Source organism: Nanorana parkeri, unplaced genomic scaffold (assembly GCF_000935625.1).
Source record: "Nanorana parkeri isolate BGI_ZX_2015 unplaced genomic scaffold, ASM93562v1 scaffold64, whole genome shotgun sequence".
NCBI classification, from domain to species: Eukaryota; Metazoa; Chordata; class Amphibia; order Anura; family Dicroglossidae; genus Nanorana; species Nanorana parkeri.
This window is the reverse complement of record NW_017306332.1, coordinates 1856406-1879434: the sequence shown is the minus strand read 5'-3', so window position 1 is coordinate 1879434 and position 23029 is coordinate 1856406. Positions and strand designations below refer to the sequence as shown.

Genomic DNA, 23029 nt, shown 5'->3' with positions numbered 1-23029 from the left:
CCCCCTGTTCTTTTGAGGTGAGAGGAAATCCCCCAATAAGAACACATGCTGCAAATAAAAACAAAACAGAGGTTTGTAACCCTTTCCCACTCTATCCAAAGCAAAAGAAACAATTTGACGGGGGTTGGGCTTCAAGATTAAAATTGTCTAAAAGTATTGTGTACCTTATGGTGTGGGTCCTCTTGGATTGTCTGTACTTTTTATGATGAGACTTGTCATGTGCCACATCATTTTACCGTAGTAGATGCAGATATAAAGTGCTGAACATCGTAATATCAAATTGATTTTACATTAAAAAATATGCCAGCTTGTAACATTTCCATGGAATAGTATCACACTCTGCTTGACATGTTGGACTATTTTCACATTTCACTTGTTGGGACCTTTCAGGAAAAGTCTGCTATGGCTTCAATTTGTGGTCACATAATAGCTCTTATAGCTGTATTATTTATGCATGTATATAATTTCTGTACTACATGAATGAACTGTACCACAAAACTCTATTAGGTGGATGCTGGAGAAGAGGGTCAGAGGCAGTGGTCTACTTTTATTGAGTTTTATCTTTATTGTCCCTATCTCACCCAGGTCTGTGCCACTAGCTATGAAAAAAGAGGCACAGAGACACATTGGGGACATGACCAATAAAGTAGTGCAAAGTACAAAGCTGAAGTGTTAGTTGCAGTAACCCATAGCAATTAATCAGGATTGATCAAATCCTTAAAAGACTATTTCTGGTTGGCTGCTAAGGGTTACTACATTTTACTGATTGCAAGGGTTTTTATATGCATGAGAGGAGTCAGGGATTGTGCTTGTATGCACTATTAGTGTACTGATAAAACTTACCGAATTCCCAATACACATTCCCAATACCCATAACTGCTTAGCAAAAACTATATAGTGCACATTGTGCTAAATGTATACATGTATTGCAGCAGCAGCAGCAGCAAGATCTACTTCTGCAGTGCTTATTCATTGATATAATTCCTGACAGTGAACCTGAATTTCATGAATTTGCTAAAATGTTTTCTAACTTGACAATAGTACTAAAGTTTAGAAACCTTGCAATGCCCACAAGCTCCTGTGCTGGCCTTCAAAATGATCTTTGCATTTCTGTGAAGCCCACTTGAATCCTACACCAGGTTTTAAATTAAAATGAATACACACCCCTCCCAAGCACTAAGCCACACCTCTGTCAACTGTCATATAGCACAGCATCTACTGCTCGCTGAAGCTCTTGCATTTAACATCTGAAAGATGGAGTGGGGCTTAGCGTTAAGAGGCAGGGCCTAATTTTGACTTATGCAGCAGTCAAGTCCCAATATAGCGCTTGGGCCAAGTAACCCAGGGCTTTCACAGGGATTGTTTTAAATAATTAAAACATGTACTTGCAGGCATCATTGAGTACTGGTGTTACCTCAAAACATTTTAGGTGACATCAGGTCCAGTCAAAGAGCAATTTATCAACATTTAGTGCAAATGTATTTGGTGTATAAATAACATTATAGCAAGTATTTTACCTTTAACGTCCAACAATAAAAAGCTTTTCTGCAAAGGGCCTTGGATTGGAAGGTTGATGCCGGGTCACACGAAAGCATTTATGTAAGAAACATAATTCATGAAAATAATATAATATATCCAAACTGCTTCTCCTCACATTAAAAATGATTCAGCAATGGAAGCCCTGCTGTGTTGCAATGCCACTGTGACCAGAACTGAGGTCAGCAGGGACACAATACTCATTTTTTTGCACAGTGAGTAATCAAGCACATTAAAGTGATGAAGTGCTGATTCAGTTAACGACAAGCAGATGATATCCAGAATACGACTGCCTCTCTATGCTCTGACAATGACCTTACCTGACCTACCACTTATACAGAGGTATTACAGGGCAGAACGAAATGACCTGTGAACTTGTCCCAGAAGAGCACAGTGGGATTCAAGTAATGCAATACACTTGTTACTTCTATTAAGTAGGAGCCCTGTCATGTTTTTTGACAAATTAGTTGTCCATTGGGGTATCCTAGTCCTGCGGAATGCAAAGGCTGAAACTGCAATTTCCTTTACTTGTTTTTTTTTTTTTTAGAAAAGGGGAACAAAGATTTAAAAAAAATCCTCTGTACCTATGCCACGTTTGACTACTTTCAAGGTCAAGCCTTCACCAAGAAAGAGTCGTTATTGCCCTGGACTGATGTTTTGGCATCTTCTGTATCTGAAAAAGCGCTCATAAGTCTGAAGTCCTTATTTATTAACATAGCAGAATACACTGAATCTTCCATGCAGCACTAGTAATGCCAATATATAGATATTATATCTATCAGTTCAATACCCAAATGAGGGCCGACGCTCATTATGTGGGTCTGGTATTGGTCACTAGTCTTAGCAATGCTAGGGTACTAAGGGGCTAAGATACAAGACTTACTGTTCAGAGGACCTTTCTGTGGAGGCTTGCAGTTATATAATCGCAGTGTCATGTTTTCTTAACAATGGAAACTGGCAGTGAGTCTGACAATATACCTAAATCTTCTACCTGCTGGAAGAAATGTATCCTACATCAGTGTGTCCCCATGTGGTTATTTCCATGCATGCAGCAGGTAACAGTCATGACATGTCTTGTGTATGTGCATGTATTCAAGGTGATTTTGGAAACAGAGCCTGCAGAGAAATAAAAAAAAATGGGCAAATAATTTCTGCTGGATAGTCCCGAACATGATGGACTGTTGTGTGTCACTGCTTATCAGCTATTACCAGTAAAATGACACTAAAATGTATTTGAAGCCACAACATTTTTGGGGGTTTTAAGTAGAGTGGTGAGGGGGTTAGAAACCCTGCCCAGTTTGTATTGCTGTCTGTGTCCCTATGTGGGAGAATGACTTTCTCCTTTTGTCCTGGTGACCACTGTTATCAGGAATAAAAGTGAGAGTAAATATAGAATGTTAAATGTTACTTGAACAGATATAGGGGAATAAAAACTTTCAATGTGTCTACAGGACAGAAAATTATTGGAAATGTCCCCACTGGAACACAAAAAATGGGTGCGGATTTAACCTTTCCCTACTCTATCCAAACTGTAAAATTCTGGTTTTCCATATACTTTAAGCCATCTACTTTAATTAGCTCACCTAGCAGATAAAAATATGCAGTCTATTAACCACCTCCTGGCCGGCCGTTATAAAAAACGGTCGGCCGGGAACTCTCTAGATCTGAGCCAACGTCTGCTCAGGCACGCCCACCCGCGCGACATGCGGTACAGTACCAAAATTTAAAAACAGGCAGTGATGCCTGTTAACATACAAGCGATTCACCGGCTATAGAGCCAAGGATCGCTTGTATGGGGTGCCGATCCACGTTGAAAAATGGCCTGGCCAGGAAGGGGGTGTAAACACCTGGTCAGCAAGTGGTTAAAAATCAACACTCCTAGTATGGTCTCATCATAAGTTTGTGGGGGGGAATTGTGGTCTTCTAAGCAATGACACACTGGAGTATCCAAAGCATGCACTTAACTTCCAAACCAACTGACAGTTAAAGTCTTGAAGCAGTGGCAATCTGACACTTTAGGTCTTGGAGCAAAAGCACATAGTCATCCAAGAACAGCAGCAAAGTGATCAACAAGTGTCACAATGTCATTGCTTTGTCTTGGAGCTCCATGATGTTGCTTGGTTCTTGATTCTACAAATATTATTGTGCTCTTTCAGTGCAAAACAGGAGGTTTGCTTTATCCTCCCACCCTCAATATAATTACTTTCCCTTTACTACCCTGTAATTCCATATGGCAAACTGAAGGTGATACCCAACTTTTATGGGTATGGCAGAGTGATGGGCTGGTCAGCGGTGCCACAGAGCAGTCCATAGTCCCCTAACCTGTAACTTATAGCTCACACAGGACTTTTCTTTTACTTCCACGAAGAACAGAACAATGTAGGAAGAATGTATGTATATCTGTACAAATACAAGTATATGCATCTGTGAAGCTCTGCATTGAGGAGAACCTGTTGCTTTGCCGTATATAGCAAAGCACAAATTCACTTTAAGGCAGGGGTGTCAAACTCAATTTAAACGTGGACCGCATTAACATTATGGTTGCCCTCAAAGGTATCTGTAACTGTAAGACTATACAAATGTATCTAATCTTTATCATAATTGCCTCTGCATTCGATTATCACTGGTTTTAGTAATCACTTAATACCTAAATCTGAAAGTAGAAGTCTAGGAAATGGCCTGGTGGGCCGGATTCGGCCCCTGAGCCTTGAGTTCGGCCTTGAGTTTGACACATGTGCTTTAAGGCATTACAAGAATGAAGGGCATTGTTAGACTGAGCAATCCATAGCCTGTGTCTACAACACAAAGAACTGGGGTAACATTGGAGCCAGGCATCATTTATTGCTACAGGACCACAACTGGATCGTGATCTTGTCTTCCAAATGCTTTATATGAATATAATATGTGCATGTATGTTTATACAGAATATGTTTTTCTGCTCTAAACAGCAGATACACAACAAAGAACACAAAAGATGAGATGATTAGAAAGAGATGTAGTCCAGTACTCACCTGGTCTAAGATGGACAACAACTTCTGATGGAGTGACCTGACTGTTAGCTTCCTTGGTGCTAACCACCTGCAGCTGAACGGTCGGATGTTCTATGAGCTGGGCTCGGCACCCCTTCGTCTTTAAATTAAAAACAGTGTCACATCTTTCACTCTCTGCAGAATCCACCATAAAATCCTGTTAGAAGACAATGAATAAAAGAGCAGAGCGTAAACAAATGGCTTTTCATAGTTCCATAAAATGCCAGCCTTCATGAAAGCCAGTAGGAAGGCATTCTGGTTTGCATTATTAATAACTAAAATTGTTTCATGTAATAAATGTGATATTAAAATGTTATTGCCATGGTAAATGTAGTAGTTTTGCTTTGTGGTTAAGGAGAATAAAGGACACAATAAATTTAATCTGTTTTCCTTTAAAGCAAGGCGGAAGACAGTATAATATAATATAATATTGTTGTACTGCAAAGAAGGGTGGAAGAGCTTTTAGAAATGTACAGGGCTGGTGATGGGATTAAAATGGCACACACCATAGACTGCTATTGTTGCTAAAAAGGGATGCCAGCAATTAAAGTCTTCCTTTTTAAGCCTAACTACAGGCCAAATGTTTTTTTGTTGTTGTTTAGCTCTGTAGCTTGGGGAAGGGTTACAGATACTGTGAGGTTTTACTGCAATCCAAATAGAGGCTAAGGTGGCACGTAAGGGATAGAAGGTTGTAGTTTAGATTTAAGGATGATCTGGAAAATATATTTTTTTTTTTTTGTGGTTGTTATCCTTTTTTTGTTACTTTTTATGTTTGGAGATAAAAAAATAATAATTTATGGTAAACATCCAGCCAGTAGCTAAACCCTCATTCACACCTATATTTTAGGTGTGATTAGGGATTCCTGCGTCAGGAGCTTGCGATTTCCTGCAGCAGAAAACCCAAATCTGCTGATTACAGACAGCAGCTGTCACCCATTCAAGTTATAATCGGGTGACATCAGCTGCATTGGAAAGCGGCAGAATGCTGGGCCACTGCATGTAATCGTATGTGATCTGATTACATGCAGTTAGGAAGAGGCCACTATCCCTGGAATCATCGATCTGGCACAAACGCGGAGAAAAAACAATGCAGACTGCATGTAGCAGATTTTCCATGCACTACTTTTCTGCGTTTGTCGTGCGTACAAGAAAGTCCATGGTCCCATCGCACTCCTGACCGCGAAAATCCCTTCAGAAAATGGGTGCTGCGGTAGTCAACGGGTGGCAGCCGTAACAATCATGAACAGAAGCAGACGTTTTTTGCAAATCTGGAGTGCCGGTGTCTCTTCTTCTGTCGTGGGAACACGAGGCAAACACAGAAAGCAAACATGCATGAATGCGCAAAAAAGCATGCAACTATGAGGCGCGTTCCCGATACGCTCAGGTGGGAATGAGGACTAAGTGATGGGAATTCCAAAATGTTACAGTTGCCGCTAGAATAAGAAGTGATGGAAAAATCTTACAAAAAGGACACCTGCTCACTTCCTGTTGTGTCCCCGGGACAGAAGATGAAAGGAAATCTCACTGATGGGGTGCAGACAGCAAATAATTACCAGTAGAGGTTTTAACCCTTTTGTATTCTAACAAAAACAAAAAACTTTTCAACTATTCATATACTTTATTACTATCATGCACAGTGCATAAAAAGCATTTAAACACATTTACTAAAGACACCTGTGATGCATATTGAAGTGGAAGATAATGTACAAGTATGCACAGCATTACCCCCCCTCCCCCCAGCGATCGCAGGTCCAAACTCCAGTTGCCACTCTGTCCGCTGCAATTTACCCCAATGCTTCTTTCAGGTCCCGCAGTGCTCCTTGTGGGCCAGCCAATGATGATGATGTAACTCTTACATCATCCATGGCAACCATACAGTGTACATAGAAAATAAAAACTGCAAGGAGCATGGGGCAAAGGTGAAGCAGTACTGATAATATGTGACATGCACTCCATGCTGTAGGCCACCGATTGACATGTTAAAGTGGCAAATCAAGCAGATTTTGCTTCTGAAGGTTCACTACTATTTCCAGGGTGAAGAGGCATCCCCTAGAGGACAGAGAGAGAACTAGACTGGGGGGGGGGGGGGGGGGGGGGTCCTTTTTTGAAATCAAAGGGGTTTAGTGTGTCATCAATCCCCGATGAAGTCATTTTTTACAGAGCGTATTGGATGGAGTTTCTGGTAACGCTGTGCTATTATTATTCTAAGTATCGTCAGCTCGGGTGGAGCATGCTTTTAAAGGAATCTATTTTTAAACACGAATCTTTTGATGTTACAAATTCTCTTGCTTCCTTTTCTCTATTACGAGTCCAGAACCCGATCTGGGTATTGAAGGCAAGTGGTGAGTCAGTGCAGAAGTCTCTTCGGCAGCCCAGGCATCCTGTTGTTTTGGAAACTTTTCTGTATGACCTCTTATAATATTAAGGTCCACCTTAGGGTTGAGTGCAGCTCCTAAGTGATGACTGAGTGGAGTGAACAGCATCTAGAACTACCGTTTAAAGCACAACATTTTTCATTTAAATATATTTTTCCAGGACATTAATCCTCTTTGTGTGCGCGAATATCTGTGCAAAAGCTAGATGTCACCTTTTAAAAGTAGCAGTGACATTGCCACTATGGTGTACATAGCTTGTGCAGAGAGGCAGGGACCCAGCAGGCCCTGCCCAGGACATGCTGCCTGAAGAAAACTGCAGGAGGGGCAGATACAAGACCAGTCACCCTGCACAAGGAGAGAGAGCAGCAGTGACCGGTCTATACTGCAGGAAGCTCCTGGACAAAGCAAATGTTTTTCACTGGATTAGTGCACAAATCTGGAAGAAATACTTAAAGCACACCAAGATTGAAATAAGAATACACATGTCTCTTGTATGTCAGCCATTTCTATACCCCATCAATATTTGCTTATTCAGCTTTAAAGTGGACCTGTATGCTCACAAATCAAATCCTACCAATGCATCCCTCTATGTATGATAATAATAATAACATAGGCCTGGTTGACACCTGAACGTTTTGTAGCGCGTTCAACGCTCTACAAAACGCTCAAACATCTAAATCCCATTGTATTCAATGGGTCTTGTTCACTCCTTGCCGTATTTCCGCCCATCCGAACGCGATACAAAACGGCCTACGCCCAAAGAAGTACATGTACTTCTTTTGGGGGGGTTTTGGTCTCGCGTTTCCATTGGGATACAGCCTAGTAGCCCTCGGAAACGGGCGTTTGTCGCACGTTTTTTTACCGCGAATCGCTTGACAAATGTGCATATTCAATACGCCTAGGTGTGAACCCAGACATAGACATGTCAGGTGTAAAATGGTGTGATTTTGAAATACTCATACTTGCAGAGCATTCATTTCCTGTTTTGAAAGTGAAAAATGACTTCAGTTTGGCAAAGCAATGCACACTGGGATTGCCATCAGCAGAGCATTGCTGGGAAATCTCATCTGTAGGCCTCATTCACACTATTGTACCATATGCAACATATGCAAATAAATGGCTCCCAGGGGCGGACTGACCCATCGGGCAGTCAGGCAGGGCCCAAGGGCCCGCGACCAGCATGGGGCCCGTGACCAGGCCTGCCGATAGGGGTGTACAGGCAGCTGCCCTCTACCAGACGTGCCACATCAAGTAAATGTGTGAGCGGGGACCGAACCCAGCACGGGCTAGGGGAGTCTGCCTCCACACATCCTGTCAGCGCCGATACTAGGGGGGGCATATAATATTAATCAGCCGATACCCCTCTCCCTCTGCAGAACACCTGAGGGCACTGGGGAAGGGGGGCCCAGAAGGTCGGGCAGAGATTCAGCCGGGAGTGAGACGATACGACCGGAGGACGGAGGAGGCAAGCTGTCAGCAGGTATGAGGAGCTCTCCTGCACTCACAGCTTCTCCTATACACTATACATTCTGGCCGGGAGCAGCCTGGGGGGGGGGGGGTTTTTTCTCCCTGTCTCAGCCTTCTCCTCTCTTCCTCCCCTGGCTTCTTGAACTGAACTATGAGCGGGCTGCATAGTAATGCTGTGTGTGCGTGTCCTGTATTGTGCGTACTGTATTGCGTGTGTATTCTCTCACTGCCCGCCGCTCACCGCTCGCTGCCCGCCGCTCACTGCCCGCCGCTCACCGCTCACCACCCGCCGCCAGGTGAGCAAGTCTGCCGTTTGAATCCTGTGTACGGGTGGGAGCCTGCCTAGTATTACCCTAGTATTAGGCCTCATTCACACTGGGAGCACACATCCATGCAGCGTGCACACCTGTAAACAGTTGATCCCGGGAGGGAGAGGTGCTGCGTGTAATTGCGCGCAGCAGCCTGTTCTCCTCTATGGGAGGATGCGGCTGTACGGTGTCATCTGTGTCTGATGGATCCTGTCTGCGTCCAAGTGCGGAGCCCCCATACCCGCATAGATGTGAAGTCCGGGTGTCCGTATGACACCGTACAGCTGTGTCCTCCCATAGGGAAGAACAGGTTGCTGCATGCAACCACACGCAGCACCTGTCCCTCCCGTGATCGGCTGTTTACAGGCGTGCATGCCGCATGGACATGCATGCCCAGTGTGGGTGAGGACATGTATGCTCTTATGTATTATGTGTGTACTGTGTGTGTTTTGTGTGTGAGGTCTGCCATGCGTTGGCTCTGTTCTGAGGTCTGCTGTGCGTTGGCTCTGTTCTGAGGTCTGCTGTGCGTTGGTTCTGTTCTGAGGTCTGCCGTGCGTTGGTTCTGTTCTGAGTTCTGCCGTGCGTTGGTTCTGTTCTGAGTTCTGCCGTGCGTTGGTTCTTATCTGAGGTCTGCCATGCGTTGGTTCTGATCTAAGAACTGCCGTGTGTTGGTTCTGATCTGAGGTCTGCAGTGCATTAGTTCTGATCTCAGGTTTGCAGTGCGTTAGTTCTGGTCTGCGGTTTGCAGTGCGTTAGTTCTGGTCTGAGGTTTGCAGTGCGTTCGTTCTGGTTTGAGATTTCCTGTGTGTTGGTTCTGGCCTGAGATTTGCAGTGCATTGGTTCTGGTCTGAGGTTTGCAGTGTGTTGGTTCTGGTCTGAGGTTTGCCGTATGTTGGTTTTGGAGTGAGGTTTGCTGTGCGTTGATTTGTACAGCGATCATTTCTAAATTGTAGAGGATCTTCAGGGGTGGGCTAACTCTGGCTCCGTAACTGTGGTGGAGCTCCAAGACCCATGATGCATTGCAAGACTTTTGCATATACATGACACCCACAGCCAGGTGCTTGATGGGATTTGTAGTTTTACCACAGCTAGATGAATGACATTTGCCCACCACTTCTAATAATGCATTGGGTGGATTTTATATGGGTGAAGCCCGAGGAGGCCCCATAATCTCTTATTGCCCGGGGGCCCCATATGTTGTCAGTCCGCCCCTGATGGCTCCATACACATACCCGCGTTTGAAGCCGTATATTTGCGTACGCAAAAAACAGAATGGAACAGAGATGCGTCCGGGTAGCGTATTTCTGTTTGCCCATATATACGAGCGTGTAAGTGCGTACAGTTCATTAAAATTTCTATTAGGAATGATGCATTCTGGGAATACAAATAGTGCACGCATGTATGCACATACGCTCGTATATACGCGCATACACGCGTGTATATATACGCAATATACAATTTTTCTCTTGCGTTGTGTGTGAATGAGGCCTTAATCTCATGAGATCTCAGGGAAAGGCATTTTACTCCCCTGAGATGATGTGCATGGTCACATGTCCTAGTCACATGAGCCAGAAATCAAAGAAGTAATAGGAGATCTAGTAATCTGCCCTCAGTAAAAAATGGCCACTGCCAGAAGACTGCGGAAGAAAAGAGAAATAAGGTATGCAAAGAATACAAAGCCGGCAATTATCTAGACGTATGTGTTTGTAGACTGTCATTTCTAAAGGTGTGTTTGTTGCTATTTCAAAGATATGGGTAAAGGTCCGCTTTAAGTTTGTTTTGGAAGAATTGTGTAATATTACATTGTGGCAGCTGGTGAACTAAATACTTTGGGAGATTTTATCTCTATTATCCATTTAGCGCGGTAGACTTTTTATATAGAGTAGGGACTGTTTTTCTTTTTCTGCTGTCTTTGTCCCATCTTACTTCACTTTGAGGGATGGTATAGAAGTTACTCTTTTAGACAGTTGTCACCTAGACAGGTTCAAAATGTTTCCACTCCGTACCGTTTTGGTGGCAACTCAAAATTCTGAATTTTCCCCTCACTTTCAGTCTGGTGATGATGAACACCAGCACAAACAGAGAGAGTCACTCTCCCCAGCAGGGACAAATCCAGCAATAAAAATTTTGACAGAGGTTCTAACGCTTCCCCCTACCATCCTGCAGCGTAGGAGGAGACAGGCTGGAGGGAGCGCTGTGACAACTGGCAGGCTCAGAGGATCAGGTGAATATCACTTCTTTTTTTTTTTACCTAGACACCTCGAGCAGTTAACCCTTGTAGTGCGGGGGTCGCCCCACTGCAAGAGTTACTAAAATTTGTGCCAGAGTTCCGCTTTAATGAACTGTTCAGTTTTAGCCTCCACTTATGCATTTTGTAATGTTAAATCTCATAACTTTTCGAGCAGCGGAACGTCTGAAAACTCAGGAGCAAGCCACAGCTGTAAAGTGTCAAAGAAGCCCTTTATAATTCAAAGGGACGTTCACATTATTATTCTGCAGGTGCTCACAATAGCGTCCTTTTAAAGGCTGCATTACATTTATTTTCTAACAACCCTTGGTGTAGAAAAGCTTTTTTTTCCCCCAGAACACTGTCTAGTGTAGTCATAATGCGAAAATAGTTTAAAATCTCAGTTTTATAGCATTTGAGCCCAGTTTCAAATATGTTGTCATCTCGTTTCATATAGAAGGAACACTTTAGTATCCAGTTTTGTCATTTTTGAGGAATCCTGGAAATTCTGGATTAGGATACCGCTATTTAGGTCTGCCAATTCTTCTTTAACTGCAATAGGTCTCAAGAATGAATCGACCTGAATATGAGCTCACATTTGTCCTGGTGACAGACCAAGAATCACACACATAAAAATAGTGTGAAATAAAGAGCCAGGTATTGCAGGAACAGAAAACATCTCATTTTCTTTTAAATATGTATTCATTGAATTTTTATCTAAGGATCTATGATAATAAAGTACGTAGTCTATGGAGGACAACATTCCACATTAATGCTAGAACAGAATTCAATGATTAACCTTAAATTGTATTTGCCCTTTTGCAGCCAAATTGGGATAACACCTACTTCATATTTGATACATGTTCGCAATCAAATAGCATAACCTAAAAAAAAAAGTTGCAGCTTACTTTTGTAGACGCTCTTTCTGCTAATTTCAGGTCTGAAAAATCCTGCTTGGTTCTCACTGTCTGGCGGGTAGGGGGACGTTTTCTTTTAAATAATGAACCCCGTCTGTACTGTGCCGGCAGATTTAATTATCACTTGTAATCTAGATAAGCAAAACTATCTGTCCTAACAAAGGGTTAAAGCCCTGAAGATATTGTATGCTAATGAGGGGGGGCTTAAATCCCAAGTCTTTCTATTAGGACAGTCAGAGTTTACAGTTACTGAAACTGAGAGAGAAACATGCTAAAACCTGCTAATCACAGATATCTAAAAGGTACGAAATATATATATTTTAAATTATTGTTAGGTATGCTATGTAAATAGGAACACAAACATATTAGGGTTTGTCTCAATTTTGACTACAAAAGTGAAAATACACTTTAAAGTGGACCTTTACCCCCTTTCACTAAAAACCACATCAGCATTCAGCTCTGCACGTTGATATGAAATCCTTTTACAATCATTAGTTAAACAAACATATTTTTTAATTTACATACATAATTTACTGTTTTTCTATTTCCTGTTCCTCTTTGGCACAAATGATGTAATGTTGCATCCTGGGAAGGTTACATCAGCAGAGCATTGCTCTGGAAAATCCCATCTGTAATCTCATGAGATCTCAGGGAAAGGCATTTTCCTCCAGTGAAATAATGTGCATGGCCACATGTCCTAGTTACATGTGCCAGAGTTCCAGGAAGTAAAGGCAGATCTAGTAACCTGCTCTTAGTTTAAAAAATGGCCACTGACAGAGGATGGTGAAGAAAAGAAAAATAAGGTATGCCAAAAATAAAAAGCCTGCAATTATTTAGATGTATCTGTTTGTAGATTGTCATTACTAAACATTTCTAAAGGTGCTTTTGTTGTAATTTCATAGATATGGGTAAAGTTCCTGTTTAAAGCTGAATTTTGCTCAGCTTGGTGCCCCTCCCCTAATGCTTGCTTAGTCTATGGGGCATATAATAGTGAGTATTAATTACCTTACTCCTCACTCCCGCAGGCTTCTTCCCCACTGGCTCGGGATGGACAATCTGTTCAAGTCAATCCTATTCTCTGTTCATGCAGCCACCCCACGATTTACGGGACGTTTGCTGAAACAGGCAGGAAGTTCACAAACCCTGAACATAGTGGTGAACCCCATCAAAGTCTATGGGAAGCTGGGCACTACCATTGGGGGCATATATCAATGCAAAAAAATTATTTAAAAAATAGTTCAGTGTGGAGTAAGCTTTTTAATGCATCTCAAGGGGCAACATAAAAATATACATATTCTTGAAATAACATGTTTGGGGGATGCTTTAAACCTGCACATAAAGTTGCGCACCTGTATGATGTACTTCTACAAAAGCGACATTTAGAAAGAACCAAACACTATTGCTGCTAAATGACATTTTATGACTAGCTTCATATTGTTTGTAAAAAAGCATGGGGTCCCGCCACAAAATACATACTAGACCCTCATTCTGGATAAGGGATTTTGAAGGGTGCCCCACATACAAAATTAACAAATAAAATGGTATGGAGTCCCCCTCAAAATCCATAACAAACCCCAATCTGGCCTTGCTGGCTAGAAGTAGGTAAGGTAGGAAAGTAGTAGGTAATACTAAGGAGGTTAGGCAGCCAGCTTAGATACAGTCAGTGGCGTCACAAGGGGGGTGACGCCGGTCCACAGGTGACATCATTAGAGGGAGTGACACCAAAATGACTGTCACCCACTCTGAAAAGTCAGGCACTTGGTTATGGACCGAGAGACCAACAGTTGCACAAGAGAGGCATACCTTATCCCGCCGAGTGAACGTCCCCTACTCTCTTTGCCGGCTTCCATCCCCAAGAAGGCCGCCGGCAGTTAAGTGCGCGTGACGTCATAGGATGATATCGCGCCTGCGTGATCACGTCCCAGTGGGGTGTCACTCGCTGACTGCTCCAGGTGACACCACGGTTGGGGTCACCCCTGGATAGTTCGTGAGGAGTAGGGGAAATATATCCATCATCTCCTTCTATTTAAACATATATTTTATTTTTTTATTAAAAATAAAAATCATTTGTGTTAAAACAAAAAACAAATTGTTACCATTTTAAAATTCCCCATGCATGTTTTCTTCACACTGCAAATATCTTTTTTCCCTCTTACGTAACAGGATAATTGACAAAATTCTAATAATACCACATGACCAAGAACAAAAACATTTCCAAAAGGTGAATCTGTTCCAAAACATGACATCACTGTTTAAAAAAGAAAAGATTACAAACTGAGCATTGAAACTACTGTTGATCACAGCATAAAGAGCAAGGCTTCAGATGACAGAAGAAAGAACATCAGTTTTTCCACACTTCGAAGGAAATAAGATGTAAATTAATAAATGAACTCAGCTGAAGCTTTGATAGACTCTAGAAAGATTGTGGAAATGCAGCCAACTGGACTGGCCCACACAACTGCTGCATAGAAACGGTATTTGTCAATGTTTTGTATTAGGAATTCTGGAGAAATAATGTGCCATATTGTCTACATCATATCTACTTGTTTGCCAAAATCTGAAATTGGTAAATTTAAAGCAACAGGTTTACTTCAATGGCGGGCCTGATAGCAGTACATACTCAGCTTCCCTTGCTCCCTTGTGGCTGTAACTGGCCAATGAGTATGAAGAGAAATACATTCTCAATTGGGGGAGCAAGTGGCTTACTCATTGTTTATCATGTGACATAGATGGTTCTTGGTGACCCCAGCAATGCCACATTAGGACAGAGAGAGAGTCTTCAACACTGGCTTCATGCCCTGGATCTTTTACAGGGCTAACTGTGTGGAGATGAGCTTGGAAAAAGAAAGATGTTTTAATCAGTTCTAGGATTACACACCACATATGGTACCATGGCTGGTCTACACAAAGGCACATAACTAGGCTCTTTATGATAATCTTCTATTTGGCAAAACAACATGCATGGATCACTCAACAAAAATGTCCATTTTAGAACATTTCAACCTGACAATTTTCTTTTTATTACTTTTAGCGAGAGTGGGGAAAGATTAGGACCAATACCACATTTTTCATGCTGTTTGTGCCCATACTGGGTAACGTCACCCTTTCTTTTTGTCCTGGGGACAATTGTCACTCAAACAGAAAGTGATGGGAAATCCAAAAGTTTACATTTGTCAACAAAACAAGAGGTGAGGGTAACTTCCAATGTGGTAACAACTGGCCAAGAGAGGAATTACACTCCCTTTATAGAGGTTTCCAATAACTTTCTGTTGCATGTCCAGGAAAGGAAGTACAATCTCTGAAATAATAGGCCGACAGCAAAAAAACCCAAACAAAACAAAACAAAACTAAACGCAATTGAACCTTTCCCTACTCTATCCAAAGCTAAAACAAACAAAAATATTTTTGGCCATACATACATTTTACACTTAAAGCCCATTTCCACCTTTGCGGAGGTATTTAAAAAAAAAAAAAAACATATGCCAGCAATGTACACCGAGCCGAATATACATGAAGCAGACATGTGCAGTTGCTGTATATGAACACAGAAACTTATTTTAGTTAGCTGTCCTATTTATCTCCTCATGGCTCCTTTTGAAATGGCCGCTTCTGTGCTATGCAGGTAGTCTGTGTAAATTAACACTGTGGGGGTGATTTACTAACCTAAACACACACACACACCAGGTGTGTGTGATTTTCACACAGCAAAACGTATTTATCAACCAAAAAGTCTCTAAAAGCATATTTCCACTAATGCCATTTATGGAAAAATCATGCACATGATGCATATATAATGCTGCTTCACAGTTTAGACAAAAATGGTTAGCTCATGCATTTACATTCCTGCATTCATCAACGCAAGCAACATAACATAGAGCTAATTTACACCACATTACCTTGCAATTCATTGCAGGGCTTTGCACAACACACCTGCTGGGTGTGTACACACTACAAAGGTGTTTTGATTCCTCCCATAGATCATGCTGGGAGGGAACACACTACAGAGGTGTACACACGTTCGTGGTGTGTTTAAAAGGTTAGTAAATCAACCCCTGTTTCTCTAAGCTCTCTCCCATTTATTAGTATTCATAGTGGCAACCCCCTCTGGACAGTGTAATTTGTATTGTGACCTGGTAAGGCAGACTGAGTTTCCGGTGGAGAAAATTTTCAATTTGTAGGACTCAGGTCTACTAAAAAGTCCATAACTTTTTTTTAAAAAGCCATCAATGTGGGTCATGAAAATGTACACACATATACATCATCACTGCACCTCTACATTACCACAATAAATGCTAATCACTTACAGAGGTGGAAATGGGCTTTAAGCTGGCCATACACTGTCTGAATGTGGCTTGTTGTGTTCTGCTGACTCTTTGAGCATTGTGTGGCTCCTTTCGAACCTCCTTGTTTGACAAAAGGCAAGTTTTCAAATCAACTTTTGTTGAAGAAGCCGGCCCGAAAGTTATCGGCCGAACAATGACCACAACTATATAACTATGGTCACTGTTCTGGTATTCTGGCAGTGTCACACTTACCCCTATTAGGCTAAGTGAGAAAAAATGATCAGTGTATGGCTTGCCTAAGGTTTTCTATCCATTACATTAAAGAAATAACACACAAAGTCCTTACCTCTTGAGTACACCATCCACATTCTGGTCCGAGTGCAAGGCATTTTGTGCATGTAGCTGCATTGGAAGAGGAACATTTGTTTTCAACTGTAAGAGAGAAAGAGAGACTGTATAAATATACCGTTTAGTTTACTGTGTCCTATCTGCGTTCAAACCTCCATGTTTTCAGGGCAATGTGTTTTGGATGCATTTCACATGTGTTATCATTCATTATTGTAGAAGACGTATTGTATTGGAATCACAGAAGCAGCAAGTAGGATTTTTATTGTGACACACAAGAACGCATCAAATTGCAGAGGTATGAAAGCTGCCAATAAAACTAACACAGCAGAAAGGATTCATGTTTTTAATAGTTTAGAGCAGAGTTATGAAATGTCAACTCCTTCTTCTTTACCATTGTAAAAAGTATTAGTTAAGACACATGCTAATGTCACAGATGATGGGGAATCTGTCATGTATCTTGGGTAATGTCTACAATGCAGAGACGTGCAGTCTGGGGAGGCCGGTGAGGAAAAGCCTCACCTGCCATTATGGACCAAAAGGTTTTTTCTCCATTCAGATCGTATTCTATCAGCCTCCCCGCTCCCCGCTATGTAACCTGTCATGGGCGGAGCGCTGCCTGTTAAATAAAGGCGGCGCTTCATCTGGCTTCTGACAGCTATGTTAGGTTACACAGCAGTGGGCTTCCTCGCCGCTGTGTGTTATCTAACACAGTGAGGTCAGAGCTACGACAAGCACTTGACTTGGAGTCAGAGGCTTGAGCTCTGTGGATGGTTTGGACCAATGTCAAAGCGCCATTGGTCCAAGCTGTCCAATCACAAAAAAGAAAAAGTTAAAAAAACACTGACGGCATCCATCTAGATGCCTCATCAGTGACGAGCAAGTGAGGGACAGGAAGGCTCCTCCCTGTCTCCTCCTCCTACACCATGCACCCTACAGGAAAATCGTTTTCCCCTCCTACCTCACAGGTTGTGAACACATCGCTCGTTGACCGGGCCTGGAGCAGGGGCAGGGCAGGGGGGGCCTCACCTGCCACTGACCTCACCACACGTCCTTGCTACTATACCAGGAAAGGTTCTCAGGAGAACAATGAGCATACTATGTGACAATAAATTCCCAGTCTTGTGTGTGTGCATGGGTGTGAATATCTGAAGCCACGTGTGTGAATGTGCAAAAAAAGAAACCTGTATCTCTTATCATTATTTGGTAAACTGAGACTGGCCTCCTCCTCCCTTCCAATAAAATGAACATAAAGGCACTAAAGATTCCATTCTAAAGACTAAAGAAACCTGTTCCTGTGCAAACATTCAGGCAAACATTTGCACAGACACATCCAAAACACAATGGGCCAGATAAACTATGATTGGCAGTTGTAGAGGAACGTAAAGTCTTGCAAGGTACATCAGATTCTGGCACGTTGCATTTCACATAAACTATTAAGTTCATTAGGTGCAATAATCATGATCTTAACTGTGTTGTACCATCATCCTCATCATCCATGTTGGTGCCATACTGCACACCTCCATTGAGCCAAGTCTTAACAAAGTAATTTTTCTGTAAAATGATTTCTTTGGCGCAGATCATGCGACTTCTGTGCGACATGTCAGACTTTTTATTTGGTGCATTCCATAAATTAGTGCTCAATGCGCCAAATATTTTATTAAGCCAATATATTTACAGTTTTTATAATTTTGTTCAAAGTAGACACTGCAAATAAACACATTTAAAAAAACAAAAAACTAATTTATGATCTAAGTGATGCTTCCACGCTTTTGCGTACGCTACAAACAGGCAAAGACACTAGCCCAAAAATCTGCAAAGCTCGCAGCTCGAACAGCTGCATGAGCTTCTTTGTTGCATTATTCAATCAATTTTGTTTTAGATATGTTTTAGATATGTTAAATATGTTATGCTTTAAATAAAACCTAAGTGTAGGCACCACAATGTAGTTGCTATTTATTTTAACACAAAATCCACTTGTATGTGCCCGTCTGAAATTGTTTTCACTTTCTTACTAAATGCTTCAGTTCCCTGATTCCAAGGCAAAGCTCACCCATTACCTCTAGTTAGAATTTTCTTATGAGCCCCTAAGGCACTATGAAGAGATGAAGGTGGGGGGAGGGTGGAAGATGGGCCCCAGAATCGGGGCCCATCTTCCAGAATTGAAATAAAATCAGGATGACAAGGGCACAGAGAAAAACCTTTACTGTGTATAAAATGTAACAGCTGGTCCCTGCTCTTATACACAACTAGTACTTTTAAAGAATAACTGCATTTTTAGACAAAGTGCAGTTATGCTAGTCAACCCCATCCCTTGACCTCTACAATCCCACCTCCACAGATCTATAATTGCCAAAATCCAAGAGTCATTGCTCTGCTGTTTGTTGACATCCAGCTCCTCCTCCTGGCCACTTCCAACTCTCTGCTGAGAGACACCCCTAAGAAGTCTATGGGGCTGTAATGTGCAGGTGCAGCCAGCAGAGGGAGCATTGTGGTACTGGGATGTAAACAATAGATGAACTGTGCTTGTTGGATCTCGGTAAGTACAGATCTGCAGAGGAGGAGGGTGGGATCGTCAGGGGGTGGAGGACAAAAATGCTAAGTGCATTTTTCTATGTGCACAAATCCTTAAAAGGTTCAACGTGGCTATTATTTGACTTTTAAAACCTATCTCCACTAAGAAAAAAAACCCTTGCAACGGTTAAATGTATTTTTTGGTCTAGTGTATCAGGAAAAGCAGTTTTACTTACCTGATCCCTGCTGCCTTGGCAGTTAGCACTCTCCTTGTCTCCGCTATGCTCCATCTTGTGGATTGTCCCTATAATTCAGATCTATGGGCCCTGACATGCACTTGATGTTGGCAGGGCTATGACCACTGGAGTATAATGGGAAAGAGGCTGTTGGCACTGTAGGTTGTAAAAGCCATTTTCCCAAGTTTCCCAATACCTAAATGAGAATTTAAAACTTGCAGTGCACGGGCAGCCCCAATGCAAGGGGAGTTTTTTTCCAGAATTCAGCTTGAAATGAATTTCTTCCAATAAGACTGTCACTTTAAAGCATCTGTCACCTGCCATGCATTATTGATTTAATGAGTGGGGACAGTTTCCACAAGACAGGCCAGGAATGTGGCTTGGTACTTTTGTTGGGTACAGTAAGGTTACTGGTTTTCCATCAGGCATTTTCTGATGTGCTTTTACCTGGAAGGGACCTTGAGGTTATTTTTACTAGAGGGTGTAAAGCAATACTTGATCACCGTATATCTGTATATTAGTAACAATCTCTAATAAATGTGTTATGTGGAAAAACAAGCGGAAAGCAGTCACCATATAATTTTTGGAATGTGGGAAATCACACCTACTTGCTGTTTGAAATATGGCTTTCCCGAAACCATTTTCCACTTTCCCAAACACAATAATAAATGTTTCAGAAATATGGAAACTTTCAACGGGACCCAACAATTCAATATATTGTTTAGTCCATAGTGCTATGAATAAATCTGCTGTGCTGTGTGTTCTCTCAAAGAAGCTTATATGAGTACACTATGTAGTATGTGTACTATATTGTTCATGTACTATTATCTGCATTGGGAGCTTCATGCGTAATTAAATGTCATGCAAGTGACAGTTTACGATTGGTGGGCAGTGATGCCAGGTGCTAGCAGGGCTTGATTTAGACAGAGGCAGAAAGGGAACCTGGTGGTGGTGGGGGTGCAGGTGGAATCATAGCCTCCCCTATCTCCTTTGCCTCTACCATCTCCTGCAATGTGCAGCACTGGGCTGTCAAACTGAGAAAGTGACTCTTTTGGGATAATAACTGAAGCTCAGCTGTCAGTGTGACATCCACCCTGCTTTGATTTAGGAGTGCTGGCACAGCTCCTGATCCACAGAACACAGTGACAGTCGAGCTCCACTGATCACAATGGAAAAGCCATTTTCTTCCCGTTTCACTTGCAATTGGCCTCTGAACTTGCTAAAAAAATTGACAGTTTCTGCAGGACTGGTGCTGTGGGTGGGGAGAAGCGGCAGTGCATTGCCCTGACAGTGACCTTGATGCAGACTGAAGAAAATCATGCCGCTCAATTAGCAAACGGAGTGCCACGTGAAAGCCTTCATACAGGAAGCTTTGTCAGCCAAGCACTGCTGGGCATTGCAGCGGGTATGTACTACATTGTGTGAGCTGGCAATGCTAAGATGCTCTATGCTGACATGGCTGCCTTTAGTGCCAGCAGTGTAACTCTCCAGAAGCATTGTGAACCAATGGGTTAGTGTTGTCATATTATTAGTGGAAGTCCTATAGTCTGACCCCATGTTAACTCCAGATTGTTGCCCCATCCCCCAACCCCTCCGTGCTACCCCCCCCCCAGGTCTTTTTGATTAAAGAAAATCTATGCATACTGGTCCAGTGACATCACACTTCTGGCAGAAGTTGCAGGCTTCTGGCAGAAGTTGCAGGCATTCTTTCAGGACTGAGTGGCGCTTACATAATGATCTGTGAGCGCCGTTAAGTTCTGAAGCACTGTGAGCACAACCTGTGTGAAGATTCTCTAGGGGGGATGTCAACAACAACATGGCCTTCTAGGAAATGGGCAGAATGACACAAATGTTGTTCTTCCCTGGAGAGAATTGCTGGTGTTGGACCGAGGAGGAAGCCAAGGACAGCACTGGAGCATATAGAGGGTAAGACGAATTTGGAAAGAAAAAATTACATGGGGAAGGAACTTGAAAGAGAATTATAGGGAGAATTAAATACACTCATCCCTGTAGTTAGAGCCAACGTGTGACACTGTAGATGCCACACGCTGGCTCTATAGATCGGAAACTGAGCGATCACAAACCGCTGATCACTTAATTCACAATTGCATGCTATATGCTGAGTTTTGGGTCACAAGAGAACATTAGTAAATATCCTCCTGTGACCCAAAAGAGAACTATGGCAAAAACTGGAGTTACACTTTTAGCTGATCTATTACATGTCTATAACACATATAAGAAGCATTGTGTAAGGATATAGTTTTCCCACCAGCCTATATATTTATTCCCTACAAAGATCTGCTATGTCAAAGGGAGCAAACTTTATTGGTTTAATACTACATCAGATATCCTAACTATAATAAATCCGGACTACCTTAAACACAACAGCACGTAGCTTCCACCAGCAGAAAACCAAGGTACTACTGACAAATGCCAGAATTGCAGGACTGCAGTTCTAATACTGCAGAACCATTTGAAGTGTTAATGCTGCTGGCCATTGAGACATGGAGGAGGTTCATACTTTATTCTGCAATTAATATATTAGTGTAAGACAGCATTTACTATAAACAAAATACCAACCAGGCACCGACTCTGGGGTTATGTAGCCAGCCTTCTATTACATCATGGCTTCCCCCATATGCATTTATTCCAAACCTGTAAGCTGTTTGCCACTGGGCCTGGGATAAGTTTGCAATTGTCTGGCACACTACATATAATAGATATTTTATGGTTCTCTCCATTCAGAAAACAAAAGAAAAGTCAAAGAGTGCATGACAAATGGTAGTTAACAAATATTTATTTCCCCGTGGTTTTGGCATGACTGTGTGAATTTTACTGTATTTTCCCTCACAGTGCCAATGTTGATTCAGCTGATGATCCACTAGCAAACGGCAGAACAAAAATGTTGGCAAGAGAAAACCCTATCTTCTGCATGCCATGAACATCAACATAATCTGTCAAATAATGTTCACAGCTCAAAGGGAAAATACAGATTCATTCTTCCATACACACACATAGGAAAATAGAAAAATGCAGAGAACTATGCAAAATAAAAAGTTAAGTATGTACTCTCTTCTATTACTGGTAGACCAGTAACAAGGGTCACTTTAATTCAGGCATGTTTGATTGTTTAATGATTACAACACATTTCATGTATTTTAAACACAACTAAGTACCTCCATTTTATTTTGTATCAGCCACTAGCAATCCCCTGTACAGTCTATTGCTACTTCTGTTTTACAGTAATAAAAAGTCAGGTCACCTCTGCAGGCTCTGCTGTCTGGCAGGGCTATGTGAATCTCAGGATTCTGCAGCTGAACTCCATGAATTAATGCAGCTTTGTATTAATTGATACATCACTAAATATATTTTATTGTAAGCAGTGTAAGTATCTGATATTGACTTGGTATAAGCCTCTGCAATCCTTTATTCAGCAGCTCTCAGATTGGGAGAGGGAGCGGTAGCAATGGGAGCCAGACAGGTGTGCTAGAGAAAATGTGTTGACAAGGAACACACTGAAAGGAGGAGAGAGCCGAGATGAGCTCATCAGTTTGCTGCTTTTCCTTTCACTGTCCAGTCACAGGCTGGCAGTGGGGATGAGAGCTGTAAGTGGTACTGAACTGTAGCAGAGACAAATCAGGTCTCCTCCTCTAGCAGACAGGGCTATCTGGTGATGCAGAGCTTTATAAATCTAAAAACTAGATGGAAAATAAAACAAATTCCTTTGGCAGGTAAAACAGCTTCCATGTATGTATTTCAGCTGAGTGTTTGAGTTAAGTCTTTAAAGAAAAA

At 42.1% G+C, this 23029-nt stretch overlaps 1 protein-coding gene across 1 annotated transcript in view; it reads right to left on the bottom strand.

Moving 5' to 3' along the window:
- ITGB8 (integrin subunit beta 8) overlaps positions 1–23029 on the bottom strand; it is a 105119-nt gene that overhangs the window by 41498 nt on the left and 40592 nt on the right. The window contains exons 2-3 of the mRNA XM_018576314.1: positions 16489–16574; positions 4548–4722 (exon numbers count right to left, since the gene is read on the bottom strand). Of these exons, the coding sequence (XP_018431816.1) occupies positions 4548–4722; positions 16489–16574 (261 nt within the window). The remainder of the gene's footprint in view (positions 1–4547; positions 4723–16488; positions 16575–23029) is intronic.